This window comes from Epinephelus moara, chromosome 8, assembly GCF_006386435.1.
Source record: "Epinephelus moara isolate mb chromosome 8, YSFRI_EMoa_1.0, whole genome shotgun sequence".
Classification (NCBI taxonomy): domain Eukaryota; kingdom Metazoa; phylum Chordata; class Actinopteri; order Perciformes; family Serranidae; genus Epinephelus; species Epinephelus moara.
Window position 1 is genome coordinate 19,536,891 of NC_065513.1, and position 23,516 is coordinate 19,560,406.

The following is a 23,516-nucleotide window of genomic DNA, read 5'->3' on the forward strand; positions in this document are numbered from 1 at the left end:
TAGGCAACACAAGATAAGCTACATTGAGACAAATTTAAAGTGTCCAGTGTTACTGTGGGATCACAGATAAATAAATTCTTTGGAGGCGGTTTGATCCAATACATCTTCAGTCCCTCTGATGGTGTTCTTGGTTTAAGAGATTAGTTCAGTTCCACGCCGCTAACGACTTAATTTGTTTTTCCTTTATTATTCCAGTTGCTCTGTTGAATCTTCTAACCACCATTAATTTCTTTCTGTCCATGGGCGTGACTGGTATGTGATGTAGTGACGAAAAAGAGGTCCAAATTGCTGAGCGAGGAGGAAAATTCACAGCAAAATGGTTGAACACAACGGGTCACAGCTGTCTGTAAGATATATGTTGTTAGCCTTCACATATTCTCAGAGTTTTGTAATTTCCAGATAGGACGTCAGTTGACAGGGAACTCTTAATCTTTCGTTTCTGTAAAGAGCAAACGTGTGATTGAGTATCATTCATGCTAATACTGCATGTGTTCAAGTGAGAAGAAAAATACTTTTGCCCAGATGAGACAAGTTTTTCAGATGTGGGAACTGCGAGTGCTACAATGACTCCTCTGTCCTCCCCTGGTCTCTCAGACATGACTCAGGCTGAGAGAAGGAGATGATGTCTCGTAGTAACAGGCTTCCCTGCTCCCTCCTATAACGCCACAACAGCAACAGTCACGAAACACATCTATGTTGGTCATATAGATTTAAAGACTAACAGCACCTCAAGCTGTTCTCCTGCATTGTTCATACACATATCTCTAAAAAGTAATGCACCAAAATCCCTATATAATCCACGTAGTTACGAGCCAGTAATTCATGTTTTCACCATGTAATTGAGAAGGCCTCAATCAAGTGACCAAAGCACTGATTGAAGTGAGAAAAGAAGAAAGTAGTGGAGAGCAAAAGTTCATGTAAGGACACAGGTTGGGATGGTTGATGGGTCAAACAAACACAGGACTTTTCCCCAGGAGACCAGTGTTCTGAACTATGTAAAATCAATTGAACTTGAGTTATTTAAAGGTGTGTCACCACTATGTGTCTTTTCCTATACCTAAGTATATAATGTCATCCGTAGGGCATTAACTTGTTGAATATCATATAAACTGTTGTATGAGAATACGTTACTCTAGTTGTAGATACCAACTCTTCCCTCTTCAACTCTTTAGCCCCATTTCCACCAAACACTTTTGGTATGGTACATTTGGAACCAAAAGTAACCCTTCAGACATGGTACCTAGACCCTAGCATTTCCACCACAAACAGTACTCTTTAATGCAGGTGGGGTTGTTGTCACTCACTGCTCCACCCAGTACTCACTGTATTTCCTCCTTTATCAGTCTGCACCTTGTTTATCGTCCACAGAACGAGATCACACGCCGACATTTTCAGAACAAAATGGAACAGGCTGCATCGAGTGTGTGTCTTGATGGGATATTTGAAAGTTTGCGCATTTAGTCCTTCTAAAGCAAGCTCAGGGGTTTAGTGTTGCTGGAGCCCACAGTAACGACACTTAGCAACACTTTTTTTTTCTTCTAGTGAGGATTGGGATATATGCAATTCACAAAATCTAGTCAAAATTGATTTATATTTTTTTACGCTTGAAGATCCACTCTTTACTAAAAGTGTATGTCATCCAAGAGAGACAATAAAAACTGAAGTAATGGTCAAAGTTGTCACATGAAATTAAAGGTGTTCTGATGGATTCACAGCGTCAACTCATACATTGAGTAACATTGCAAGTAAAGGATCCACCTTAAAAGTTGCTGGCAGTCGGCCCAGCGAATTAAGGTATTTTTTCTCAGACTTCAGCTGCTGCAAGAGGCAGCAAGACATCCTTTCATTTTATAGTTACAATTAACTATATGTAAAACTTGCTGCGGTATGAACAGTGGTTACATAAAAGCCTCAAAAACAGCCACAACTCAGCCCTGCGCAGAGTGACCGTCCGCTATTGACCAATCAATGGACAACAGCAGTGTTCACAGATCCACCTTTTAGTACCAGATCTGTGTGCTAGGTACCCCAACAGAGGGGGGGACCTAAAATGGGGACGTTATGGAACAGTTCCGTTGGTAGCATCCACAACTTTTCACAGTGGAAATGGAAAAAAAGTGTACCAAACTGAAATGTATCATAAAGTACTGCTTGGTGTAGCCCTGTTTTATCAAATTGCAAAAAGATCCACATATACTGATAACAGATAAAAGACCACACTGGTAACCGTCAGTTTATCAAGTCCCCATATAACTTCCTAGAAATAAGCCAAGTTTGAAAAACACACACCAAAGACACGTCATATTGTCATTTGTCTTTATGGAAGTGCTGCTTGACAGTTTGAAACAAACAGTGCCACATGTTTTACTCACTCTCTTAACCACTCACACTCTTAAAACTTCGCACTCATGATGAGCGGTGAAAATAATCACCTGTGGTTTACAGATAGCTCGGGAAATAGTTTGTGTTCGACCCAAACACATGCAGGAGGGTGTTAGTTTCCTCAGTCTGAATTGTTTTCCTCTCTTTTTTGTTTGCTGAAGACGTGATGTTTAGGTTCACATTAACAAGTCAGTTCATTAGTTATTTTCATTTAAGAAACCGGGTCCTCTTCATCTTTAAATGATTGGCTGAATACACACCCTTTTAGTTTAACGTTGGTCACTATAATCTTCTTTTCTTGCTCAAACTCATCTTGTCCTTCACACCGATCTTGTTTAAGCACAACTTTAATTTAATTAATTAAAAAACAAAAAGAATAATACATATGGTACTTTTCTTCTAATGTCAAATACAGAAGCTGTGGTCACACTAGGTACTTCCAAACAAGAGGTACCAATTACAGTGGTAAGTACCTTGAAATAAGACTTTAGAGGGATGGTAGTAGTTGTGCAACAGGATTACAGACATATGTAGAGTGTCCCTCTCTTACACACGCATGCACCACCCCACGCTCACTCTTGTTCTGTGACCTGAAGTGTGCATCAAGGGATGGTAACAAGGTCCATATGTGGTCACTTCCTCCCTCCACTGCCCTAACATGAGGGGGCAGTATTAACAGGACTACAGAATCCATTGATTTACTCTCCAGGGGAGGAGGGAAGACACAAAGAGCGGCTTACAAGCTTCCTGGCACGATAACTTTCTTTGACACCGGGATGTGCGTAAAGCAGAAGAACTGGAGGCTTATTTTGCCTCTCATCATGGATCACGTAATTGGTCGAAAAGCAAAACAGAGGTACTCCCCCCCCCCCCCCTCCCTCAAAGCAACTGTGACTGTAATGGTCTTCAAGAGAAAGGACAAATTGATAACAGAAAGCTCCAGTGACCTTTTCCAGATGTTGGATTTACAGTATTTTGCGTAGTCATGGATCAGCTTGCTCCTGGCGATACAGTGCCCATCTGTGCTTGTTGCAGAGTCAAGTCAAGCTCCAGCAAGTCAGGTTTTCGCATGAGAAAGCATTTCAGGTATCACACAAGATCTAAAACATTGGCTCACACACCATATTGATTGCGTCATGTGGGCACAGTGGTGAGAATTTGTCATGAAAGTGCTAGTTTCGAAGTTTTAGGGAAATGGGTTTCCAGGTATCAGGTTTTTAGTTAGTTTTAGGTGACTCATCATGAAGTACTGAACATGTTCGCACATGATGCTGAAAACATGGACCAGCAGGAGGGAAGCATGGCCTATGAAACAGGCAGTTGCTATGGGTATGCAGACACTTCTCCTATAGCTTTGGCTTTGTGTTGTTTAGAGTTGTTAGTAAATAACTACTGTGCCTTGGATACCATGTTAGTACAACACACAGCGAATCTTCCATTTGAGTCGCCATCATCTGCCAGTGAAATTAATGCATTGTTTGTTACTTACAGTACTGATAAATAACTGTGTGCAACACCCACAATCCATTTGTTGATATTTTTCCCATCCAGGCCATTTGGATCTAATTAAAGGCGACATGTAAACAGCTCTTGTAATCCGGGAGACTCCGACGCAAACAGATGATTTATAGTTAATAATAAAATCACAGAAACAGGAGGGGACGAGCCAGTGATACGTACACAGCATCCATTACGTTCTAAACCAATAGATACACTCGGTTTTCCCATGAATGCATACAAAGGGCTGTGTGGATTGTTGACATGTGTCAAAGGATTAGTGTCACATTCTTCAAAACAATTGCATTTGTTTATTATCGTCTGAAAAGGTTTCCGGTCATTCTCTGTATGTCGCAGACACTTTTGCACAATCCCCAAATGTGCCATATTTTGTGGTCTTTGATGCGTCATTGTGGGAAGCTGTCCCTGGTTGTTATGTCACATAACAACAATAACAACACCCATATGCTGTGTCAGAGGTAAGTGGCAAAATGGGATTTCTTGAATACCGCAGCACTTCTTGGAACTTAAATTAAATTATTTCTGACATACATTTCAGGCCAAATTTGACCTGATTTGACATTTGACGGAAGTAAAGAGACCTTAAATGACATGTGTCTAGCCTGAAATTTGATTACTTTTCCTAAAGCAACCCAAAGTTTGCAAAAATGTAAATATTTAAGAACTTTATGTTTGTATAGGTGCTACAGATTCTTGCACATTGAGGCTGTTCAAGGTCAAATGTGACCTGCATCTGTTGAAATGGATTTTAGATCCACCATCTCTTTGTATATTTTTGCTGTTGAAGGTTAAGTAGGCCTTCCTGAGCTGCAAAAAATACTGCAAAACGGCGACAACTTGCTGCAAATACAAATTAATTAATTGAATGAATAGTAATTGGTTATGATAATACAGCAGCTGTGAGTTTTTTTCATTATGACTGTTATGTTTTTTAATGTGTCACAGTAGATAAACCAGTGGCGTAATGCCTAAAAAATACACCCTCCCTGCTCTCTAAAACATTAATTAAGGATTAATGGCCCATTTATTAATGTCAGATAGGCTATTTATACATTCTAAACACATCGACAACAAAAATTCGATATAGACACTTGTTTTGGGGGGATTCTTTGGCTGGGTCAAAACTAACCAGACCATACTGTGCAAGTGTAGAATATGAACACTAAGGGTTAAAAAATGTTTCTTGCACTAATTCATAACTCATAAACCAATAATTATCAACAGTTTCCCCCCTGGAGTCTGCAGACGCTTAATTTCCTGTCCTATTGATAAGATAAGTGTTTATAAAGAGACACTGTGACGTCTAAATTAATGCGCAGGCTGTTTGAGGATAAAGACGAGCAATAAAACGGTCACATGTATCTTTAAAAAGATTTGATTTCCCTCTATCAAAATGAAAGCCTTCAAAACAGCTTTTAAAGCTTTAATAACAGACAACATCAGTGAGGACAAACATCTACAAACTGAACGTTACTTCTCTGAGCATGAGCAGTTCAAACAGTATCTGTGAGCATTTGTTATCTTGTATATTCTTCACAGTAGTCACCTATCTTACCTTCTCTTTCACTGAACAGAGAATTTGTTCCATTTAAATTGCAGCCAACATGAAACTACGAAAATAAGAATGATTTTAAAAGTGAAGTTTGAGCAATGATTTATTGTAACAATTAGGATCCATCTCATATTGAATCTGGCTTACACCAGAACCATCAGTGGCCCTGCGAGGGTGCCAAGACAAGAGAGCCAAGGTCTCACTGACCAGGTCTGTCGGTCCGGGTCCAGCACTACAGGCATAATGAGGAACACATGGCCTGACAACCACGAGCCAAGGCAGATCTCAGGACGGTGTGTGAGAAGTGGAGACACAGAGATGTACTTTCATTAAAACGTATTAATTAAATGGCTCTGTTAAGAGCACTTTGTGCACATAAAAGTCATAAATCATGATTCAGTGCAGTAAAGACTCCTTTTCCATCTGTTTTCTGTCTTCTACCTCCATCTAGTGGTGTTAGGAGTAAACAAATAACCACTCTATAGCATAACCTGTTGCCAGCTACAGTATTTCTTCATCTTAAACACAGGGTATAGATATGACTTGTTTGATTTACTTAACTGTTAACCTTTATAGCCCCTGTACATGCAGTAGATAAACCCAGCAGATGGCCTGACTGCTTTTGAAAAAATGAAGGGAACCGATTGTTAAATCACACTTTGTTCTCTACTATCATTTAATAAATGTTCATTGTCATTACTGTATTCATTTTGAGATATTAGTATAATTAACTTTAACAAACAGCAACACAGGTATGCACATTGCCGGCCTCTGTGTGCATTTGATTTAGCAAACTCAGTGTCTTCGTTAAAAACACTCCTCAAAACGTACTTTTACAGTAAATCTGTTGTGTGTGTAGTTTCTATCCTTCTTTTGTCATTTTACTATTTATTTATTCTTATTACACACTGATTTATCTGGTCTGCACCAATGTTTAATGTTTTTATTGCTGTTTTTTACTTGATGATGCACACTATTTTGCCTCATAAAGCACTTTGTAACTGTGTTTTGAAAGGCGCTATACAAATAAAGTTTATTAATTTTAGAGCAAAATGCGGCATCTGTACTTTTACAGCATAGCTGATCTCAGCCATGGTCGTCTTTATTGTTATTAAATATCCCAAAGTATCAGATTTGGCTGCCTTAACAAGATAAAATACACACTGTTAAACATTTTGATGAGTAGTTACTTCTCTCCAACCTCCACCAGAGGGCAGTGTGCCACTGTTGCCTTATGGAAGGGGGCAACCAGGTGAGTGTTTTTCAAGGTCAGTATTACACATCACAGTGGTTATTTGGGCAGGTAATAGGGTTCTGTGAGTAAACAGCAACATAGTACAGGACCAAAATCATATCACAGTTGTCCTGATAGGTACACATTAGTTTACTTAGATAACACTCTGCTGTCAGAGTCAGTTCAACCAATTATGTGCCAGATTATGATGTGTTTAAATGAGTTGATGTTACTAACAGATCCACCACATCGTTTATGAATGCTTTCTTAATTCCAATCACATCAGCTAAGACTAAATATGCCATAGGCGGCGGAAGAAGACATCACTATTAATAAGCCTCCCACTGACACACACACACACAGCATACACTGTGTCAGGAAATGACAGAGCGAAGGGTTGGTCTGTCTTTAGCAGGGCTGCAGTGGTTGCACCATTTGCTCACATGCTGGCAGAAGCATACACACACACGCACAGAAACCATCTCTGAACTCATCCATGAGAAAAGGATCTGAGCTGTGGAGGAGCTGAGTTAGCCGCACAGACACACACAGATAGACACACACACACACTGAACGCCTGAGCCCCCATTGGTCGGCGTCTCTCCACCCCACCGCGGGAGTCTCTGAGGGGTCTGCTGCAGTACTCTGCTCCAGGGGCCTGGAAACGCTGGAGTGAGCCATTTTTTTTCCCTTACTTCTATTTTTGGGCTGGATATCGGAGGTCCACAGCCTCCCTCATTTTCCACTGTTTTCCGACATACTGGTTCCCAGTGTACGCTGCTCGTAGAGCTCTGGTGCCTTCTCTGCAGATACAAACAGCAGTAAGGCCTGTAGCTCAGACAGGCAATATGATACCACTGAGACAACAGGAATCTGTGCAATAAGCTAGTGAGGAAGGACGCATAAATTGTGCCTCTGCTGCAGGGCCCAGGGGCAGCAACCCAGTGCTCAGCCAGCCATGTAGACTCAGGCCTCAGCTAAAAGAATTTGGAAAGGACCCTTCCTGCAGCCCATCCCCCCATAAGTGAAGACATGACTTAACCAGCCTCCTCCCAAGTGAGCGAGGAATCCACGACCAGTGTTTTGCTGTTCAATCTAAAGGTTTTACGCCTCCTGTCCTCTATTGTACTGACACTGACTGCTGTGTGTGTGTGTGCTTAAAAACACTGCATCGATCAGCAGACACTACACAGTATTTAGTTTGCAATAACACTGTGATGGTGTGGGGAGTATCAAGAACATCCTGGATGAGTACTGAAGAGGACAATCCTCACATCACAAAGGCTATTTAGAGCTCCCTCTACTTATCACAGGGGTGTTACACCTGAGGGAGGACATTAGGAAATAAAGGCAGGGAACAATAGGTGAGTTGTTTGTCATTAACAAGCACAGGGGTGACTATAGAAGTGAATAGTTGTACTGAAATGTGCATAACAGAATTATACACATGGGCAAAAGTTACAGGCATGTTAATGTGTCTGCTGTGAATATTTACACAGACAAAAATGATAACTGAAAACAGGCTGGTGCACAGAAAATGCCTGCACGTTGTGGGTCTGCAGGCACAGCCGGCAGGGGATCAATCAATCTCATCAGGGGAAGCTCTTCATCCTTAGTGCTGGAGTAAAACACAAGAGTATCTGCCCACATTCATAAAATAGAGGGAGGTCCCTAATTCCACAATAGCCTATAGGGCTTCAGATTCATGTAGGAACCTGTCAGAGGGAAGAAGCATGTTTATGAATGAACAAGCTGCTTCTCTGCCCGAGCTGTGAGTGTAGTCTGTTTAGCAAACGGGTGAATAAGGAGTCCCTGTGTGATGTGGAAACATCCATCATTGCATTTTAATCATGTTGTGTGCCTTTTACGCATTTCCTCATTATGGATGAATACATACAAGCTGTAGCCTAATAAAGTTAAAAACAGATGAGGTTTAGGGGGGGAGTGTGTGCAGTTTGTGAGCTGTGAAAGTTTTCACCCTGGCAGCTGTTAGGTTCAGACAGCTGATTGACAGTATGTGATTTTGATGTTTGGATTTTTACGCAGTGGTTTGTGTATCTCCGCGGCCTCAGAGATGGGTATCCGGCTTATTGATAGTGGTGAATGCCAGCGGGCATTAGAACAGCAAGCGGCCATCTGCCAGCCTAGCGAACTAGCAACCCCACCAGCTGCAGTCGCAAAACGCCCTACAAAGCAGGACATGCATGCAGCTTCTGACGTCTGCGGCCACACTGCGCTACAAAGCCCAGAAAAACCAGGAGCGGAAACAATGAGAATCAAGCTTATAGACGCCGCATAGGTCCACGACCAGCAAGTTTTTTGAGAAGAGGCTGCCGTTAAGTGCACATCAGTTCATTTCGGAGGACCGGTTTGTGCGATTATGTTCCCATGTTGAAAAAATATACATAAAAAGACTCATGCAGGGGCACTTTAATACCCCGACATGGCGACGGCAAGAAAAGGGAGAGAGCTTTTTACTATTTTGGAAACTAGCGCGGACACAGAAAGTACCACGGTGTGCGACAGCCAAGACTCTCCGCTTAATCTTTCAGCCGATGTGAAGTGGTTTGAGATTCCGTACAGAAAGCCAGACTCGGACGAGGAAGACGAAGTGCGGGAGGAGGAGGACGGCGAGGGGGAGAATGGATTCACGAGCACAGCAGCAGCCGCGGCGGAGACTGCAGACGCGGCCAGCTTCATTGCAGGAGGCTGCAACATAATTTTGGTCACTGGTAGTAATGGGATCAAGCACGACGAGGAGGAGTACGCAGAGGACTGTTATTATTCTACCTCCACTAACTGCTCTGATACCACCTCAAACGATTCGGATATTGATTTCTCCGATTTGGAGGAGGAGGAGCGCAGGAGTTTTTTCAGCTTTGAAGATGACTCGGACGAGGACTGCACTTCTGCCGACTTCTGGGGTGAACCTGATCAGGTAATTTCAATCGAACCTTTCTCCGCTGTCAGCGGCCCTCAGCACTCGCTGGGGGACGATGCTGACACCCGTGACTATTTCCGGATACTCTTCCCAGATTCTCTTTTTGAACACATGGTAGAACAAACAAACAAATACGCCCTCTATCGGCAAAGGAGGAGTGGAAAATCAGACCCCCACTGGCACCCCACTGATGTCAGAGAGATGAAAGCTTATGTAGGTCTCAACATTCTGATGGGCATCAATCAGCTTCCAGACACTGGCATGTACTGGGCCAGTGACATTTTCATAGGCAACGCAGGCTTTAAAAAAACTATGACAGCCAGGCGCTTTGAGAAGCTCACCCAGTATCTCCAGCTGTGTGACCGTGAGGCTGAGCCTGTGCGTGGGGAGCGTGGGTATGACGCCCTCTTCAAAATCAGGCCTCTCCTTGATGTGGTGGAGAACACCATGTGGGATGCATACACACCCAATCGCTGTTTGACCATAGACAAGTGTGCCATTGTGATGAAGGGACGTTTCTCCCCCACCCAGTACATGCCCTCCAGGCCCCTGAGGAAAGGGCTGACTGTGTGGATGCTGTGTGACTCGCGCACTGGCTATTGCCACCGGGCCAAGATCTACGTAGGCAAGCCCGGTGAAGATGAGGCAGCCGCCTCCCTGGGCTACAGGGTGGTGACCTCCCTAGTGCGCGGCCTGGAGGGTCAGTACCACCATCTCTTCATGGACAGCTTCTTCACCTCAGTGCCCCTCCTCCAGCGGCTGCTGAGGGATGGACTGTACGCCTGCGGGCCCACCCAGCCAGGGCGTAAAGGTTACCCAGAGGTCCTGCGCCCACGTAATGTTGGAAAGCTGTCCCAGGGTGAGTTCTACCAGTGCCAGCGTGGCAACCTGGTCGCCACGGTGACACGGGATGCCAAGGTGGTGAGCTGCCTCTCCACTAACTCTGCCCCAGGGATTGTGGGTATCAGCCCGGGGCGGCAGCAGCCTGAGACAGACGGTGAGGGGGAGAGCGACAGCATGAACTGCTCAGGTTTGTCCTTCGGTGTACCTCGACCTCTGCCCCTGCTGCTGTACCAGGAGAACATGAGGGGCGTCGACCTGTGCGACCAGCTGAGGGAGTGCTACCAGGTCGGCAGGCCGTGCAAGAAGTGGTGGCGCTACTTCCTGTGGTTCTACGTCAACCTGTGCATCGTCAATGCCTACATCATCCTGAGGGAGAGCAGAGGGGGCACGCCGCCAGCAGGGTTCAACGGGAAGCAGTTCACCCAGCGCCACTTCCGGGTGCGCCTGGCACAGCAGCTGATTGGAGACTACCAAGGGGCGAGGGGCATGGAGCGGGCAGCACGCAAGAGACACGCAGATTCACCCATAGAGTACGGACACCGTCTGGAGCGCATGTCAGAGCGCTCTCGTCGCTGCAGGAACTGCACCAACAAGGGCCTGCGACATGAGAGCGTGTTCGGCTGCAAGATATGCAATGTCCACCTATGCAGGGGAGGGTGCTTCTCTGAGTTTCATAAATAACGTTGAACTGCTTTTTGTTTTTATATCCTTTGTGTAATCAAACAACTTGTGTCAAGGGATTTTTTTAAAACAGTAAATCAATTTGTAATTCCAAAGGTTACCACTACAAGTGCACAATATAGTCACACACTTTATGTAGAGCTAGTTTTAGGATAGAAGTATTATTGCACGTATCATAGAGAAAATAAACGGAGAAACAAGTAGATGATTTGAATTAGTATAGAATGTTTTGGCAACTTGCCTTCTGTAACACTGACAGAATTGCCTTGTGTCACTTTTTTATACGTTTAAAATAATGAGAAGGATTTTATATGAAAAAGAAGAAATCAAAACTTTTCTGCACTTACAGTAGATCAGAAAATGTTTACTATGGGAAGTTTATCTCTCTCCTTTTCCAAAATAAAAACTTCATTATGATGTACTCCACTGGATCATCTGTGTCTTTATGTGGCATTAAAGCACGAGCAGCATTGCCGTAGTTAATATTAAAAAGGGAAAAAAACAATATCAAATCTGAGCATTAAATGAATTTACACAGCTTTGGTTGCTGCTAGTCCTTCACACGCATGAAAATCTGTGTGTCTCTGGGCCTTCAAGGGGACACAGCTTGGAGCAATTAGAGCCCCTCAGTACTCTGCAGCCAACGGACCTAGTAATGCCATTTCTTTCTCCAACCGCACTACTTACACAGAGCCATCTGTGGCTCTGCTCTGCTGAGTCCAAACTCAAAATGTGGTACTTGTCAGTGACATGATTGGAAAATGGAAGAAAGATGACAGAGACACACTTTTTGGGAGAAGTATCATTCTGTCTAATTGGTTAAAGTGAGACGAAGGGGCGAGGACATTCATTTGAGTCATGTGAATCAGCAATTAGTTAAAGGAGGGTGTTGGATCAAAGCTATCCCTGGGAGGAGGACAATTGAATTAAGAAATATTTGTGACTGGTGTTAAACATAATGTGCTTTTACATCAAAGCGTCTCTGCCCACTGTTATCAGGCGAGCGAGCTGAAGGCTGCGTGTAGGCAGAGATAGGCCGCTTCAGCAGGTCAGACTAACCGTCTCCAGTGACTTTCTGAGGTCTCTCTTCTTCCTCTCTCCCTCTGTAGCACACTGCCTCTCTCTCTCTTTCCCTCCTCAGGCTGTGCTGTGCCATCCTACACATTCACACACGCATACACACACACACACACACACATACACACATTACACACACACACCCTCCCTTCCCCTTCACTCCGCTCTCTTGCTCGCTCTCTCAGCCGTTCCCCAGCTGGGAGAGGGTTAGTCAACTGGACGGCCATCCCGCTGATCTGCGGGAGCCCCTTTGGGGAGTTACCATGGCAACCGTGGCCGATGAAGACAGGGAGTCGCCAGCAGGCCCGCATGGTTGTCATGGTACTGGCTCTGGCTACGGAGGTGGGAGGTGCCAGAGGCCACACCTCCCTACCCCTTCTCCAAAACCAGGCAAGGCTATGGTGTGTGCATGGTGTGTGTGTATGTGTGCATGTGTGTGTGTGTGTGTGTGTGTGTGTGTGTGTGTGTGTGTGTGTGTGTGTGCGCGTAGGGAGGGAGCTGGCTGGCTGACAGCCTGCACACTGTACACGGAGCCAGACTGGTTACCAGGCAGGCTCTGCTACAGCACAGCCAACACTACGACTGCTGCCAAAAATGAGCAGAATGACATGAAGCTGCTGCTCTGGAGACGTCTTCATGCAGGTGTAGGATTCAGGGATTAGAGGAATCTGTCACACTGTGTTCTGAATCATACCAAACCACTCTGAAAGTTTCTGTTTTATTGAAGAACATGAACCACACTGCTGCTTTGCAGATATCCTCATGCAGGTGTAGGAGGCAGAAGTAGCTAAATCTGCACTCCATAAAACCGCACTGCAAATTTCTCTTCAATCATGCAGCAGTCAGACCGTGTACTTTCCATTTTTTCAACATTTGCTGGTAATGTCAATGGCTGTCAGTCCTCCTCTACCCACATAGTCATTATACTATCAAAGTTACTTACAACAAGTGATACATTAAAAGCTGTTTGACATATTATTCAAATTACATTTTATGTGTTTCCACTCAAATATTAATACACTTTCTAACAGGCTCAAGTAACACATGATGACAAGTCAATTGCAGCAGATGTGAGCGGAAATATGAGCTTAATTTTTCAAATCCCACAGCAGTGGTGCAGAGGACATGTGCACCAGAGCAGTGGGATCCGAAGCCTGTTTTTGTTGGTCACTCTCCTGCTTTTGTATTATTAATGTTGAGAGTAGAACATTGACAATTTTCCTCTCTGGTTTGTGAGCTGAACGTGAAATGGTTTGGACTTATTTGTGCGCCACAATCAAACACTGTTCTCTCTCTCTGGGTAGGTGGGTGTGCTGTATGTGGTGTCACAATAGCCAGATCTAATGTTTCCAGGATGGATCCCAACCATAAAATGCTCAGCTCAACATGTTTCCCCTCCTGGGCAGGGAAAGATCTCTGAGTCTCTGTCAAGAACATGGGCCTGGTTTCACTTAACCGCTGGTTGGGTAACACATGTACTGTTAGAATCATGAATGTGCCTTTGTTCAGCACTTTCCTCTTTTGCAAAATGAGTCTATGGACAAGGACGAGCGTGAGAAATCCTGAACATCTAATTCTCAGATCTTACTGAGTCATTGTATGTCTCTTGTGTGCTGCAATGTACAGTCCCAGTCGCAATTGTGAGGAGATGACGAACGACTTCTTGAATGTATATTATTCATATCTGTTCAAATGCATCAGTGTTTCATACAGAAGAGGCCTGTCTTCACCTTAACAAGTTTATGTTATTAAAGGATTAATTTTTTCAACACACTGGTGGAGCGTAGTTATGTAAATTTACTCAAGTATATGTACAATTTTTAGGTACTTGTACTATACTTTTCCATTTCATGCCAGTCTGTACTTCTACTCCACAACAATTCAGAGGAAATTATTGATTTGTACTCCACCACATTTGACAGGTGCCGTTACTTATCAGAAAAATATCTGACATACAAAACCATGTCGACTATAAAATGTATAAAACTCTAAAACTGAGACTATAAAACTTATTAAACAGAGTACATGGTTAAAGATCAAACCAACCATTTTAGTTTGTCACCCTCGCCAAAAAAGCAGTGTCTGGTTAGGGCGCATTTCACATGTCAATGATTTGTTAGCTGTTCCACCAATGAGACATTTCCTCTCTAAACTTCTCACATGGTTTCATTTAAACGACTGTTTGAGGATCAAAGATGTTAAATTCTTCAAGATTTTACCCAATAAAAGAGAGCAGAGAAGATTAGAGATGATTCCAAAGACGGAACAGACATATGTAGCACATCACGTTACATTATTCTAATTAAATTACCTAAATATGTATAAAGTAGTGAGACTGGCTCTGCTTCAAACAGCTCTAACAGTAAAATGCTATAACTATATATATACTATATAACTATAGCTATGCTATTTACAATGTGATACTGGTCCTTTGATTCAAATGAAAGATCTGACTACTTGGATTTAAGCACATACACTCTAATGAACTGTTACGACAGGCTAATTAGTGACACACATCTCCATCTAGTGGACAAGAGAACACACAATGATCTCTCAGTTACTTGAGGTGGTTTCTTTATAGCAGCTATATATGTGTTATTTTGAGTCCTGTCGCTCTCTGTCACACAACATGCATGCAACTGTGGTTTGAGCTAATACCATGGTTCTCAAACTGTGGGGCAGGCCCCCCTGGTGGGCCATAAAGCCACAGCAGGAGGGGCGTGGATGACCAGGGAAGAAATCTACAGTGAAACAAAGCTGACTAAGTATGATGTATGCAGGGAAAATAAACACAAAAGTTTGCCGGTGCTGTCATGCTGACCTTTATTTTACTGAAATGCAACATGAATCTTTTTTTTATCAGTTGTTTCCCCAAGTATTGTTAATAATTGATCAAAAATTGTGGGATTTCAGCTTCTGAAAGGGGAACACGACAGACAGAGTTTGAGAAACAGCTGATCCAATGCATATTTTTAACCAGGGAATTTTCTAAACCAGATGGATCTCTTTGGTTTTTGTTGATGTGGTTTTGGTGAACCCAACAGAATGACCAGAGGAAGCTTGATCTCCGAGTCTCTTGCCAGAGGGACATCGAGAGTGACCTGCAACCAAAGGCACACAACTGTTAATACTGTTAGTGTGGAGACGAGCCACCGAGGGCTGTCCCCTTTGACCCCTCCTTTCTTTCCTCCTCTGTTTCTCCCCCTCATACTGCCACTATGTGGTGCTGTTGTCCTGATGCATACTCCTGTTCAGCTTGACAAAAAGTCACAGATGTGTTTTTGCAACCACTCTGTATACAAGCCAGAGTATTAAATCCATGACACAATATAGTGACTATAAATACCTTGAGTCTGTACTCGAGCTTCATCATGCTGCAGTTGAAGAAGGTAGGGTGGAGCTGTGGGGGGACACTCAGGACTTTGGTTATGGTCCGACTGCTGTCAGCTGCAACTGAGTCTCCCGTCCCAAAGAGGGTGTCGTTTGTGTGTACTATCCTCTTTGACTGAGCTACAAAGGTTTGCTTTTCACACAGGTAGAACTTGGGTGTTACTGAGCGTGCAGATTCATTGAGTACCTCCACAGAGACTCCCACTGCATCACCTATTTATATTGAGGAGGAAAAAAACATCATTAATGATTCAGTTAAGGCCATTCAGAAAAAAATATGATTATAGTGACATCTGTTTACCTTGCTTTACTCCCATTTTTTCAGAGGTAACATTAATAGTAACCTTTGCAGAGCCATAAAATGAAATCCTGGTTGCATAGTGTCGCTCCTACCAAATAGAGACATAAACTGTCAGGAAGCCAAATCTTTAAGTACCAATTTAAGGTGGTATTAGCTGCACAGATGATTGCTATATTACATACTATAATTATATCACGTTTATAAACCAAACTGGACGCACAAGATCTAAAATAAAAGCCAGATTCATACCTTAAGTCCGATGATTATCATGTCTGATTTGGAGGCAAAGGGGAACTCAGACTTGGTCAGAAAAGGAAACTCAATTTTGGTTTTGTGGACGAGCCAGATTGACTGAGTCAGCTGTGCTCGCAAAGTATATGTGATTTTGCCCCATTTCCCCTCGTAAGATGAAGGCATATCTCTGTGGGGAAATAATCCAAATACATAAAGGAGGTTATATTATTTCACCAGCTGGAAAAGAAGTGTTCAATATACTATAAATATTTTAAAAAATCAATATAAACAGGTAGTACACGCACGTATTTGGAATCACAAAGGTGAATGGATACACATTTCTTCCAGGGCGGATGATTTCTGAACCTTATAAAGAGAAACATTTCTGTTAAACACACACTCATCAGTTTGTTTACAGACTTTAAAATATCTTTCACATTAAAAGTGTTAAGGTGTTTCTTTTGTTTGTGCCACAAGGGAGTGGTAGTACCAACCATCTCCTTTGTTTTTATCCTGAAGAATAATATGTTCAAAATAAAAGTATTTCTTCTTGTCGCTGTGTGTCTCTCTGGTTCGTCCTTGTTGCTCATGCCATGTCACCTTAGCTTTTCCTTTGGCTCTGACCAGAAAACACTGCACTTTGGTTTCCTTGCTGGTCACCACTGTCACCCTGCCAGAGAGGACGTCCCCAGGAGAAAAGGTGCCGCGTTCATTCACCTTGTTGTAATCCACAGAGAGATGCTTAACAGTCATGACAGGACTCCTCCTTTTGTGCAAAAATACCTCATGAAGTGGGGCCTCTCTTTGATGAACAAGGATCAGGCGAGGCTAGCATCTGCACTGTAGCAGATAACTTGTCCAAAAGCTGTATCTGTGTCACACATGATCACATGACCAAGAGCTGCAGGTGTCACTTTCACGCAGGTAACTCTAGCCAGCTGCCTTGCAGGCGAAATTAGGCCAAATGAATTAAGACTGGCATCATGGATCCACTAAGACAAACGATTATAACAGTGTGTGCAAATTAACTGGTATTCCTCTGTAATTCTTATTGAAACAATGTAAAAACCACAGTACAGCACTAAAAAAAAATATGGGATTTATTCTGCTTATTTGTTCACTGACAATATTATATGTTAAGTATTTATTATGAGACAGTAGAAACAAACATGAGGTCAATATTGCTGCTGACTCGGATAACATGATATACTGTTAATCTTAATTAGGGGGATGACACAGGGCTTACACATGGCAGGAATACAATATCGATGATAAAGGAAGGGACCAAGCGTCCTTTTAGAGCATATGTCTTTCCTGTATTGATGACTTTATACGCTAGAAAGTGTCCTGCTCCCTAGAAGATGGTTCGGCATGCATAAAACAATCCCAACTGACTGTTTCATTACAGGATATTTGATCAAAGAAATATGTAGAACAACTTGGCAATGAAATATAATGAAATTGCATCTGCTTTAAGGGTAAAAGAGTAAGAGTCAGTACACGTTCAACAACTTTTAAGCTGACCGTAACATGCTGATGTTTACTTTTAGCCTGTACTCTAGCTTTGAGATTGAGCAGTTCAAGATGGAGGGCAGTTTGTCTCGAGGGATGGTGATCACCTTGGCCACAGTCCGTTTGCTAGGAGATGCTGCAGGCTCAATTTTCTGCTTTAAAATAGATTTTGTGCAAAATCTCCACACTGGCCAAAGGATCTTTTCTTAAAAGATGATTTTAGACTTCATGATTTTAAGTGAGAGGGGGGGATATGGTCTGCATGTTGCATACAGCTCCTTTGAGCAGGCTGATGAACATTTAGTTAGTGTGAACATAACATTCCGACACATGGAATTCAGTTCACGGTTTAAAAATGGCACCGACGCGACTGGGAACGGACCAAGAATCATATGATTACTATTTTTACACAAAGATATCAACTATTTATTCAAAGCATCTTCAGTTACACAGCTAAAAATATTACAAACATAAGCATACACAACAATGTGTACCTGCAGGCAATGCTGGACATTTTACACTAAAAAGACATGGTTTGACAGCAGATCAGCTACATAGCATAGCTGAAAAGTCGATATTTTTTTCTGGCTCCAGAGGGAGCTGCATGTAAAACTTTGGTTGGGGCTGCAGACTACATGAATAAAGCAAAGAAATCTGTGGCAGTGGAGTTTAAGACGTGAGCCTGCTGTAGCCTGCTGCTGTGAATTATTAACCTTATTGCAATCAGGAGAGTTATATAGTAAAAAGAATCTGCACATAAGAATGAAAAATGTGGAAAGTCTTTGGCAATTAGACCCCATAGAGATGGTATGATTTAAGGAGGGTGATGAATCCATGGTTGTATAGGGAACCCCACAGGGTCTAGACACTGGTGGTGGTAGAGGTGGTGAAGATGAGATGAGAGGAAGATGGAGAAGTGCGTAGAGGAATGAGCCTTTGTTGAGCTTGTCCTTGACTCTGGATACGATGGCTGGAGGTGAACAGGGTGGAGGAGGGCGCAACAATTCTGCCTAAAATGACAGCTGACAGCAGCAGAGGAGAGAGCAGATTTAAAATTTGGCAGTAGCACCCTGATTGGCTGATAGAGATCGTGGCAAAGTTTGATTGGACAACTGGAAGAGTGAACGCCCATAGTCAGCAGATTAGAGGAAGCAGTGGGAGTGGGATGGAGAGAATTGTGAATGGATGAGCACAAAGATTCCTGATTGAACTTACGCTGAGCTTCATTTGCTGTAATCGGTAAATGAGGGGTAATTTGGATATGCTCCGTAAGGAGGTGGGGGATCCAGAGCTCCAAGTGTTGCTTGTGGTTGTGGTACCATGTTCCAGGCTGCTTGGTTTTGGTTCCCAAATGTTTCAAATCCAACGCCTGCAGAGGGAGGCATTTGTTTCTCAGCAGGGCGCTCAGGTAGGATGACTATAGGGAGTTTGATCTCAGGGTTTGAAGCAAGTTTGACATCTAGAATGACCTGTGGGAAAAAGTTATATTGTTGGAAATTATCTTCTTCTTTATACCACCAGAGTTATTGTACAGTCACAATTATATACATAGTGTGCTCATGACTTACTCCTTTGGCACACAACAAAAACAATGGTGGGTTCAAAAACTCATGTTGAAATTCATGTTTGGGAAGTTTTTGTGTCAATCTAGTTCAAGACAGTGAGGCTTTACTATGTTTCTTATTCCTTTGTTTTGTCACTAGAGGTCCCCTCTGGTTTTCTGGAGGTTTGGTCTGAGGAGTTTCTGGAGTTCATTAGTCTTCACTGGAGTTTCCTGCGCTGATTACTTTTAATATTTGCTTGGTCATCTAAGTAACAGTCAGAGGAGAAAACACTCCCTTTTGTCCTTTTGTATATTATATATCAAGGCATGGCAGTATAGCTATTTTAACAAAATAGCATTCAAGCATTTAAATATCTCAGGAAGAGGAAATGCAGGATTGCCTCCCGCAAGCTACAGTGACATTTACCTTCAGTCTATACTCCAGCTTGATGATGGAGCAGTTCAAGATGGAGGGAGGTAGCTCTCTGGGGATGGTGATCACCTTGGTCACAGTCTCTTTCCTGGAGGGTTCAACAGCCTCCACCTTCTCCTTAAGGATCTCATTTGTGCTAACTCTCCTGCGACCCTGGGCGAAGAAACTCTGCTTCTCGTACAGTATGAATTTGGGCTTCACTGAACGACTTGATTGGTTGCTGATTTCAGCCATGACCTTTAGATCCCTACCTGTAAAATGGAGGAAAGAAAGGTTATCAATTTCAAAGCCCAATCAGTAGACGATCACAATTCTGACTGTGTAAGAGGATAATGTGTGTGCAGTGAGTTTCTGTATGATACGCATTAGGTTGACCTGGATGTGGCCAGATAGTATCAAGCATTAAATAGGCTGAACTGTGATGTCATGGTTTCCCAGCACACTTGTACATCACATGAGCAAAGTGAAAAACCACTGGACGTCAACAAAAACAAGATTTTAGCTGCCGATAAGTTCTTAGTGAACATGCATTTTCTCTATATCCATATCCAAGGTGAGCGTTCATATACAGACCCATTCCAGGGTTAACCTGAATATTTACAGCCATGCAAATTAATATCATACTGTAGCAAACATTAGAGCTGGACTGATGAATCAGCCAGGCTGTTATATTGGTTGTTATTAGCTTATTGCAGATATTGGAACAACCTGCCTGAGGATATTAGGCTTGCCGAATCAGTGACCTCTTTGAACTTTTATCATCTACCTATATTCTTCCACCAGAATTACCCAGGGAAAAAACTTTCCCTCAACCCCAAACTTTCCCTCAAAAAAGTACCTAGTAGGGGGGTTAGGACTTTTCAGATTCCCCTGAATTCTTGAGTGGCGGGGCTGTTTGCTGAAGAACTTCCGTGCCAGTGTGGCTGCAAACTTTATTTCATCTCTACAAGCTTCACTTAGTTTGTGTTTTGATCATTTGAAGAAGAGAAGCTATAAGAAGTGGACGGACGACAGGGTCTAGCCTCTTTTGAGCCTATTTGCCGAGCAAGAAATTCAGCAGGACTTCGAGTTGGTGACTCGGCACGACCGAGTCTATGGAAGTGTAGCCAACAAGTTGGTGGAGCTAAATATAGGGCACATGCAGAAACAACTTCGTGAAAAGTTGAAGAAACTTAAGCAAGATTATTAGACGCTCCCCCATACATCATCAGCCTGATTTGAAAATAAAATTTCGGAACGGTTGAGGTGCGGTGGAAACGCAAACCACACAGATTACCAGGAGTTCTTTTACCCTGGAAATAAAAGTTCCTGGAAAATGAACTAAATAAACTAAATAAATTTCTATCTGTCATCTTTTTACTATGGTTTTGCGTACTCTTGCTTGTCTAAATTTCACCTTAATTTTGTCTTGCTTTAGTTTGGCATTAATGTTTGGCTTCCTACTGTTATCTTGCTTTTGGGGTATCTTGTCTCTGCTTTGCTTTGTTTGTCAAAGTTTATCAGTACAGAAATGCAAAGCTAGCTCTGACGTCATTCAGAAACAGTGTTACCATTACATACTGCAGTTTGTCACACTAGATCAGACATGTCTGGCTGGGGGGGGGGTGGCAATTTTAAAAGGCCCACGGTTTGTTGCTCAAAAAATAGTGTATGTGACCCACCATACAATATTCATGCCAGATCACTTTGCATTTTTCTGCCTCACGATGGCGGGACTATCATACAGTTTGTAGACATGCACCAAGTAGGAAGTACGCAGGTGGAACTAATGTGTTTTCATAAACAGATGGTAAACAAGCGTTACTTAACAGCAGACATTTCCTGCTGAGCAGCAGACATTGCCACAGCAAGGAAGTGTGATGTCAACAGCGAGGGACGCCGCTTTCGAGAGTGGTGTAAAGTTAAATACTTTTTCACTAAAAGATGAAATGGTTGCGTTTGTCTCATTTGTATGTGATTCTTTTCTTTAATAACCCGTATGATTTGAAAAGCAGCCAGCCCTCCAGGTGTTCTCAGATTATCTAATCTGGTCCCCATTCGAAACATCCCTGACTGAGTGTGACAAGTAGATTTTTTATTTATTTATATTTTACATTTTTTAAATTTAAATATCACACTAAAATCTAGTACAATCTTATCAAATCTGCTGAAAACTGTTAGGATTATTTTTAAAAAATAATTATAACCATAAATACATAGTCCCATATGATGCCACTATACAACATTTTCTGTCTGTCCACTCGATCAAAACCCTGCTGAGTGGCCTGCCCCTGTGAGTTAAGGTGACAGCCTCCTCCTGCTTCCCACAGCTGGGCCATGGTTGAATTAACCTGCTAGAGTGCACCAAGGCAAAAACTTGTTGAACATGTATTGACCCCGACCCCCCCGCTCTGTACACCCTCTGTGCATTGTTGTTTATCCTGTTGCTTTCACGTTCCCACCCAGACCAGTGCACATTGTTATCTAGCTGTCTCTGTAGAGAAAGATTTCAGCACTGAAGGAAGAACAGCTGTAGTTGCAATGTAGATACAGCTCATACACTGATCTATAGTGTTAAGATGGAGAGAGCAGCACAGGAAAAATAATCTTGCATTTTAAGGTATGGAACTGCTGCAGTGTCAAGGAATGAGGTTCTCTTCTGCTGGCATCAAGTCCACCTCATGACCCAACAAGAACATTTTTTCAAGGCACTCAGTTGACTCACCTAACAGGTTAGGTAGGAGTAGGGTGTTATCAAACAAGAGTTTGTCACTAAAGTTACCTTGACGAAACATGTAGGATGTTGTAAACTGTTCCTCTTTGAGGTGAGGGATTATTACCTTGCTTGTATCCCATCCGCTTGGTTTGAATATCCATTGAGATGTTCCCAGAGCCGAAAACTTTGACAGATTTATCCTTGCTACCATACTGAGGGTCCTAAGAACAGACGCACACATCAGAGTAACACGGTCAGATAACTGTCTCCTCTGTTACGAAAACATTCCTCACAAAATAGTTGTTTTTCAAGACTATTTCTCACCAGAAGTCCTGGAATATCCATGTCAGCTTTGGACACAAATGTGAAGTGTGTTTTGGTCTTTTTTGTCAGCTTCATTGATTGTTTAAGCTCTGCCTTCACTTTGTGAACAATCTTGCCAATGCAGGATTTGAAAGATGATGGGATTTTTCTGTGGAGTACAATCACGAGAAAGTTAAATGATTTGAAAAGAAGTAAAACATCAATCTAAAATTAGAAATTAGGTAAAGAATAAGCACCTGTCGGGAATCTGGAAGGAAAAAGGGAACACATGTCGTCCTTTACCAATGATTTCAGTTCCTGAAACAGAATTATTTTAAGTCATAAAACAGTCTATATAGTCATTGCATTACCTACAATGTGCTGCATATCAATATATGTATCATTTAATACGTTACCATCTTGTCTTGACTCTCTCAAGATGTGATGTTTGACATCATAATATTTCTCATCAGCCCAGTACACATGAGTATGATACTGCCCGTAATGTTCAGTCCAGCGGACACGAGCTTTTCCTTGTGCTATAAAAACAAGAGACTGGACTTTAGTTTCCTTAGACACCTCCACAATGATTCTCCCATTAATGGTATCTCCATTTGTGAAGATGTTCCTGCTGTTGATGGCATCATATTCAATTGAGAAGTTCGTGATGGTCATTCTCCACAGAGCAAAGTCAAAATCTCCTGTGAAACCAGGAGGAAAGTCAAGCTTTGTGAACCCCGAGCAGCTGCTCCGCACTGTTTATATGATCTCAGGCATGCAAATCGTGTTGAACCTGTTTTCCCTCTTGTGCCCACAGCACAGATGCGACACACACACTGAGACTGGGAGTGTGCTCTCTTGACAGCCACCTCAGTGG

At 42.6% G+C, this 23,516-nt stretch overlaps 2 protein-coding genes across 4 annotated transcripts; one reads left to right on the forward strand and one right to left on the reverse strand.

Moving 5' to 3' along the window:
* The first annotated feature begins 9,129 nt into the window (after window positions 1–9,129).
* Window positions 9,130–11,151, forward strand: LOC126394213 (piggyBac transposable element-derived protein 4-like). The gene has a single exon (XM_050050908.1). The coding sequence runs from the start codon at window positions 9,130–9,132 to the stop codon at window positions 11,149–11,151; it is 2,022 nt and encodes a 673-aa protein (XP_049906865.1).
* Window positions 11,152–15,037: 3,886 nt separating this feature from the next.
* On the reverse strand, window positions 15,038–23,462 carry LOC126394129 (arrestin domain-containing protein 3-like). Of its 3 annotated transcripts, none has more exons than XM_050050766.1 (12): window positions 23,056–23,462; window positions 22,897–22,957; window positions 22,661–22,808; window positions 22,461–22,557; window positions 19,636–19,892; window positions 18,881–19,134; window positions 16,648–18,777; window positions 16,459–16,519; window positions 16,169–16,340; window positions 15,920–16,007; window positions 15,575–15,831; window positions 15,038–15,329 (listed from the first exon to the last, which is right to left on the reverse strand). In XM_050050766.1, the coding sequence occupies exons 1-6, from the start codon at window positions 23,312–23,314 to the stop codon at window positions 18,889–18,891; spliced, it is 1,068 nt and encodes a 355-aa protein (XP_049906723.1). In that variant the 5' UTR covers window positions 23,315–23,462; the 3' UTR covers window positions 15,038–15,329; window positions 15,575–15,831; window positions 15,920–16,007; window positions 16,169–16,340; window positions 16,459–16,519; window positions 16,648–18,777; window positions 18,881–18,888. The 3 variants fall into 3 exon arrangements, with proteins under 3 accessions (XP_049906723.1, XP_049906722.1, XP_049906721.1); XM_050050765.1 differs by having other exon boundaries at window positions 16,648–18,687; window positions 23,056–23,461; XM_050050764.1 differs by having other exon boundaries at window positions 16,648–19,134.
* Window positions 23,463–23,516: the final 54 nt, after the last annotated feature.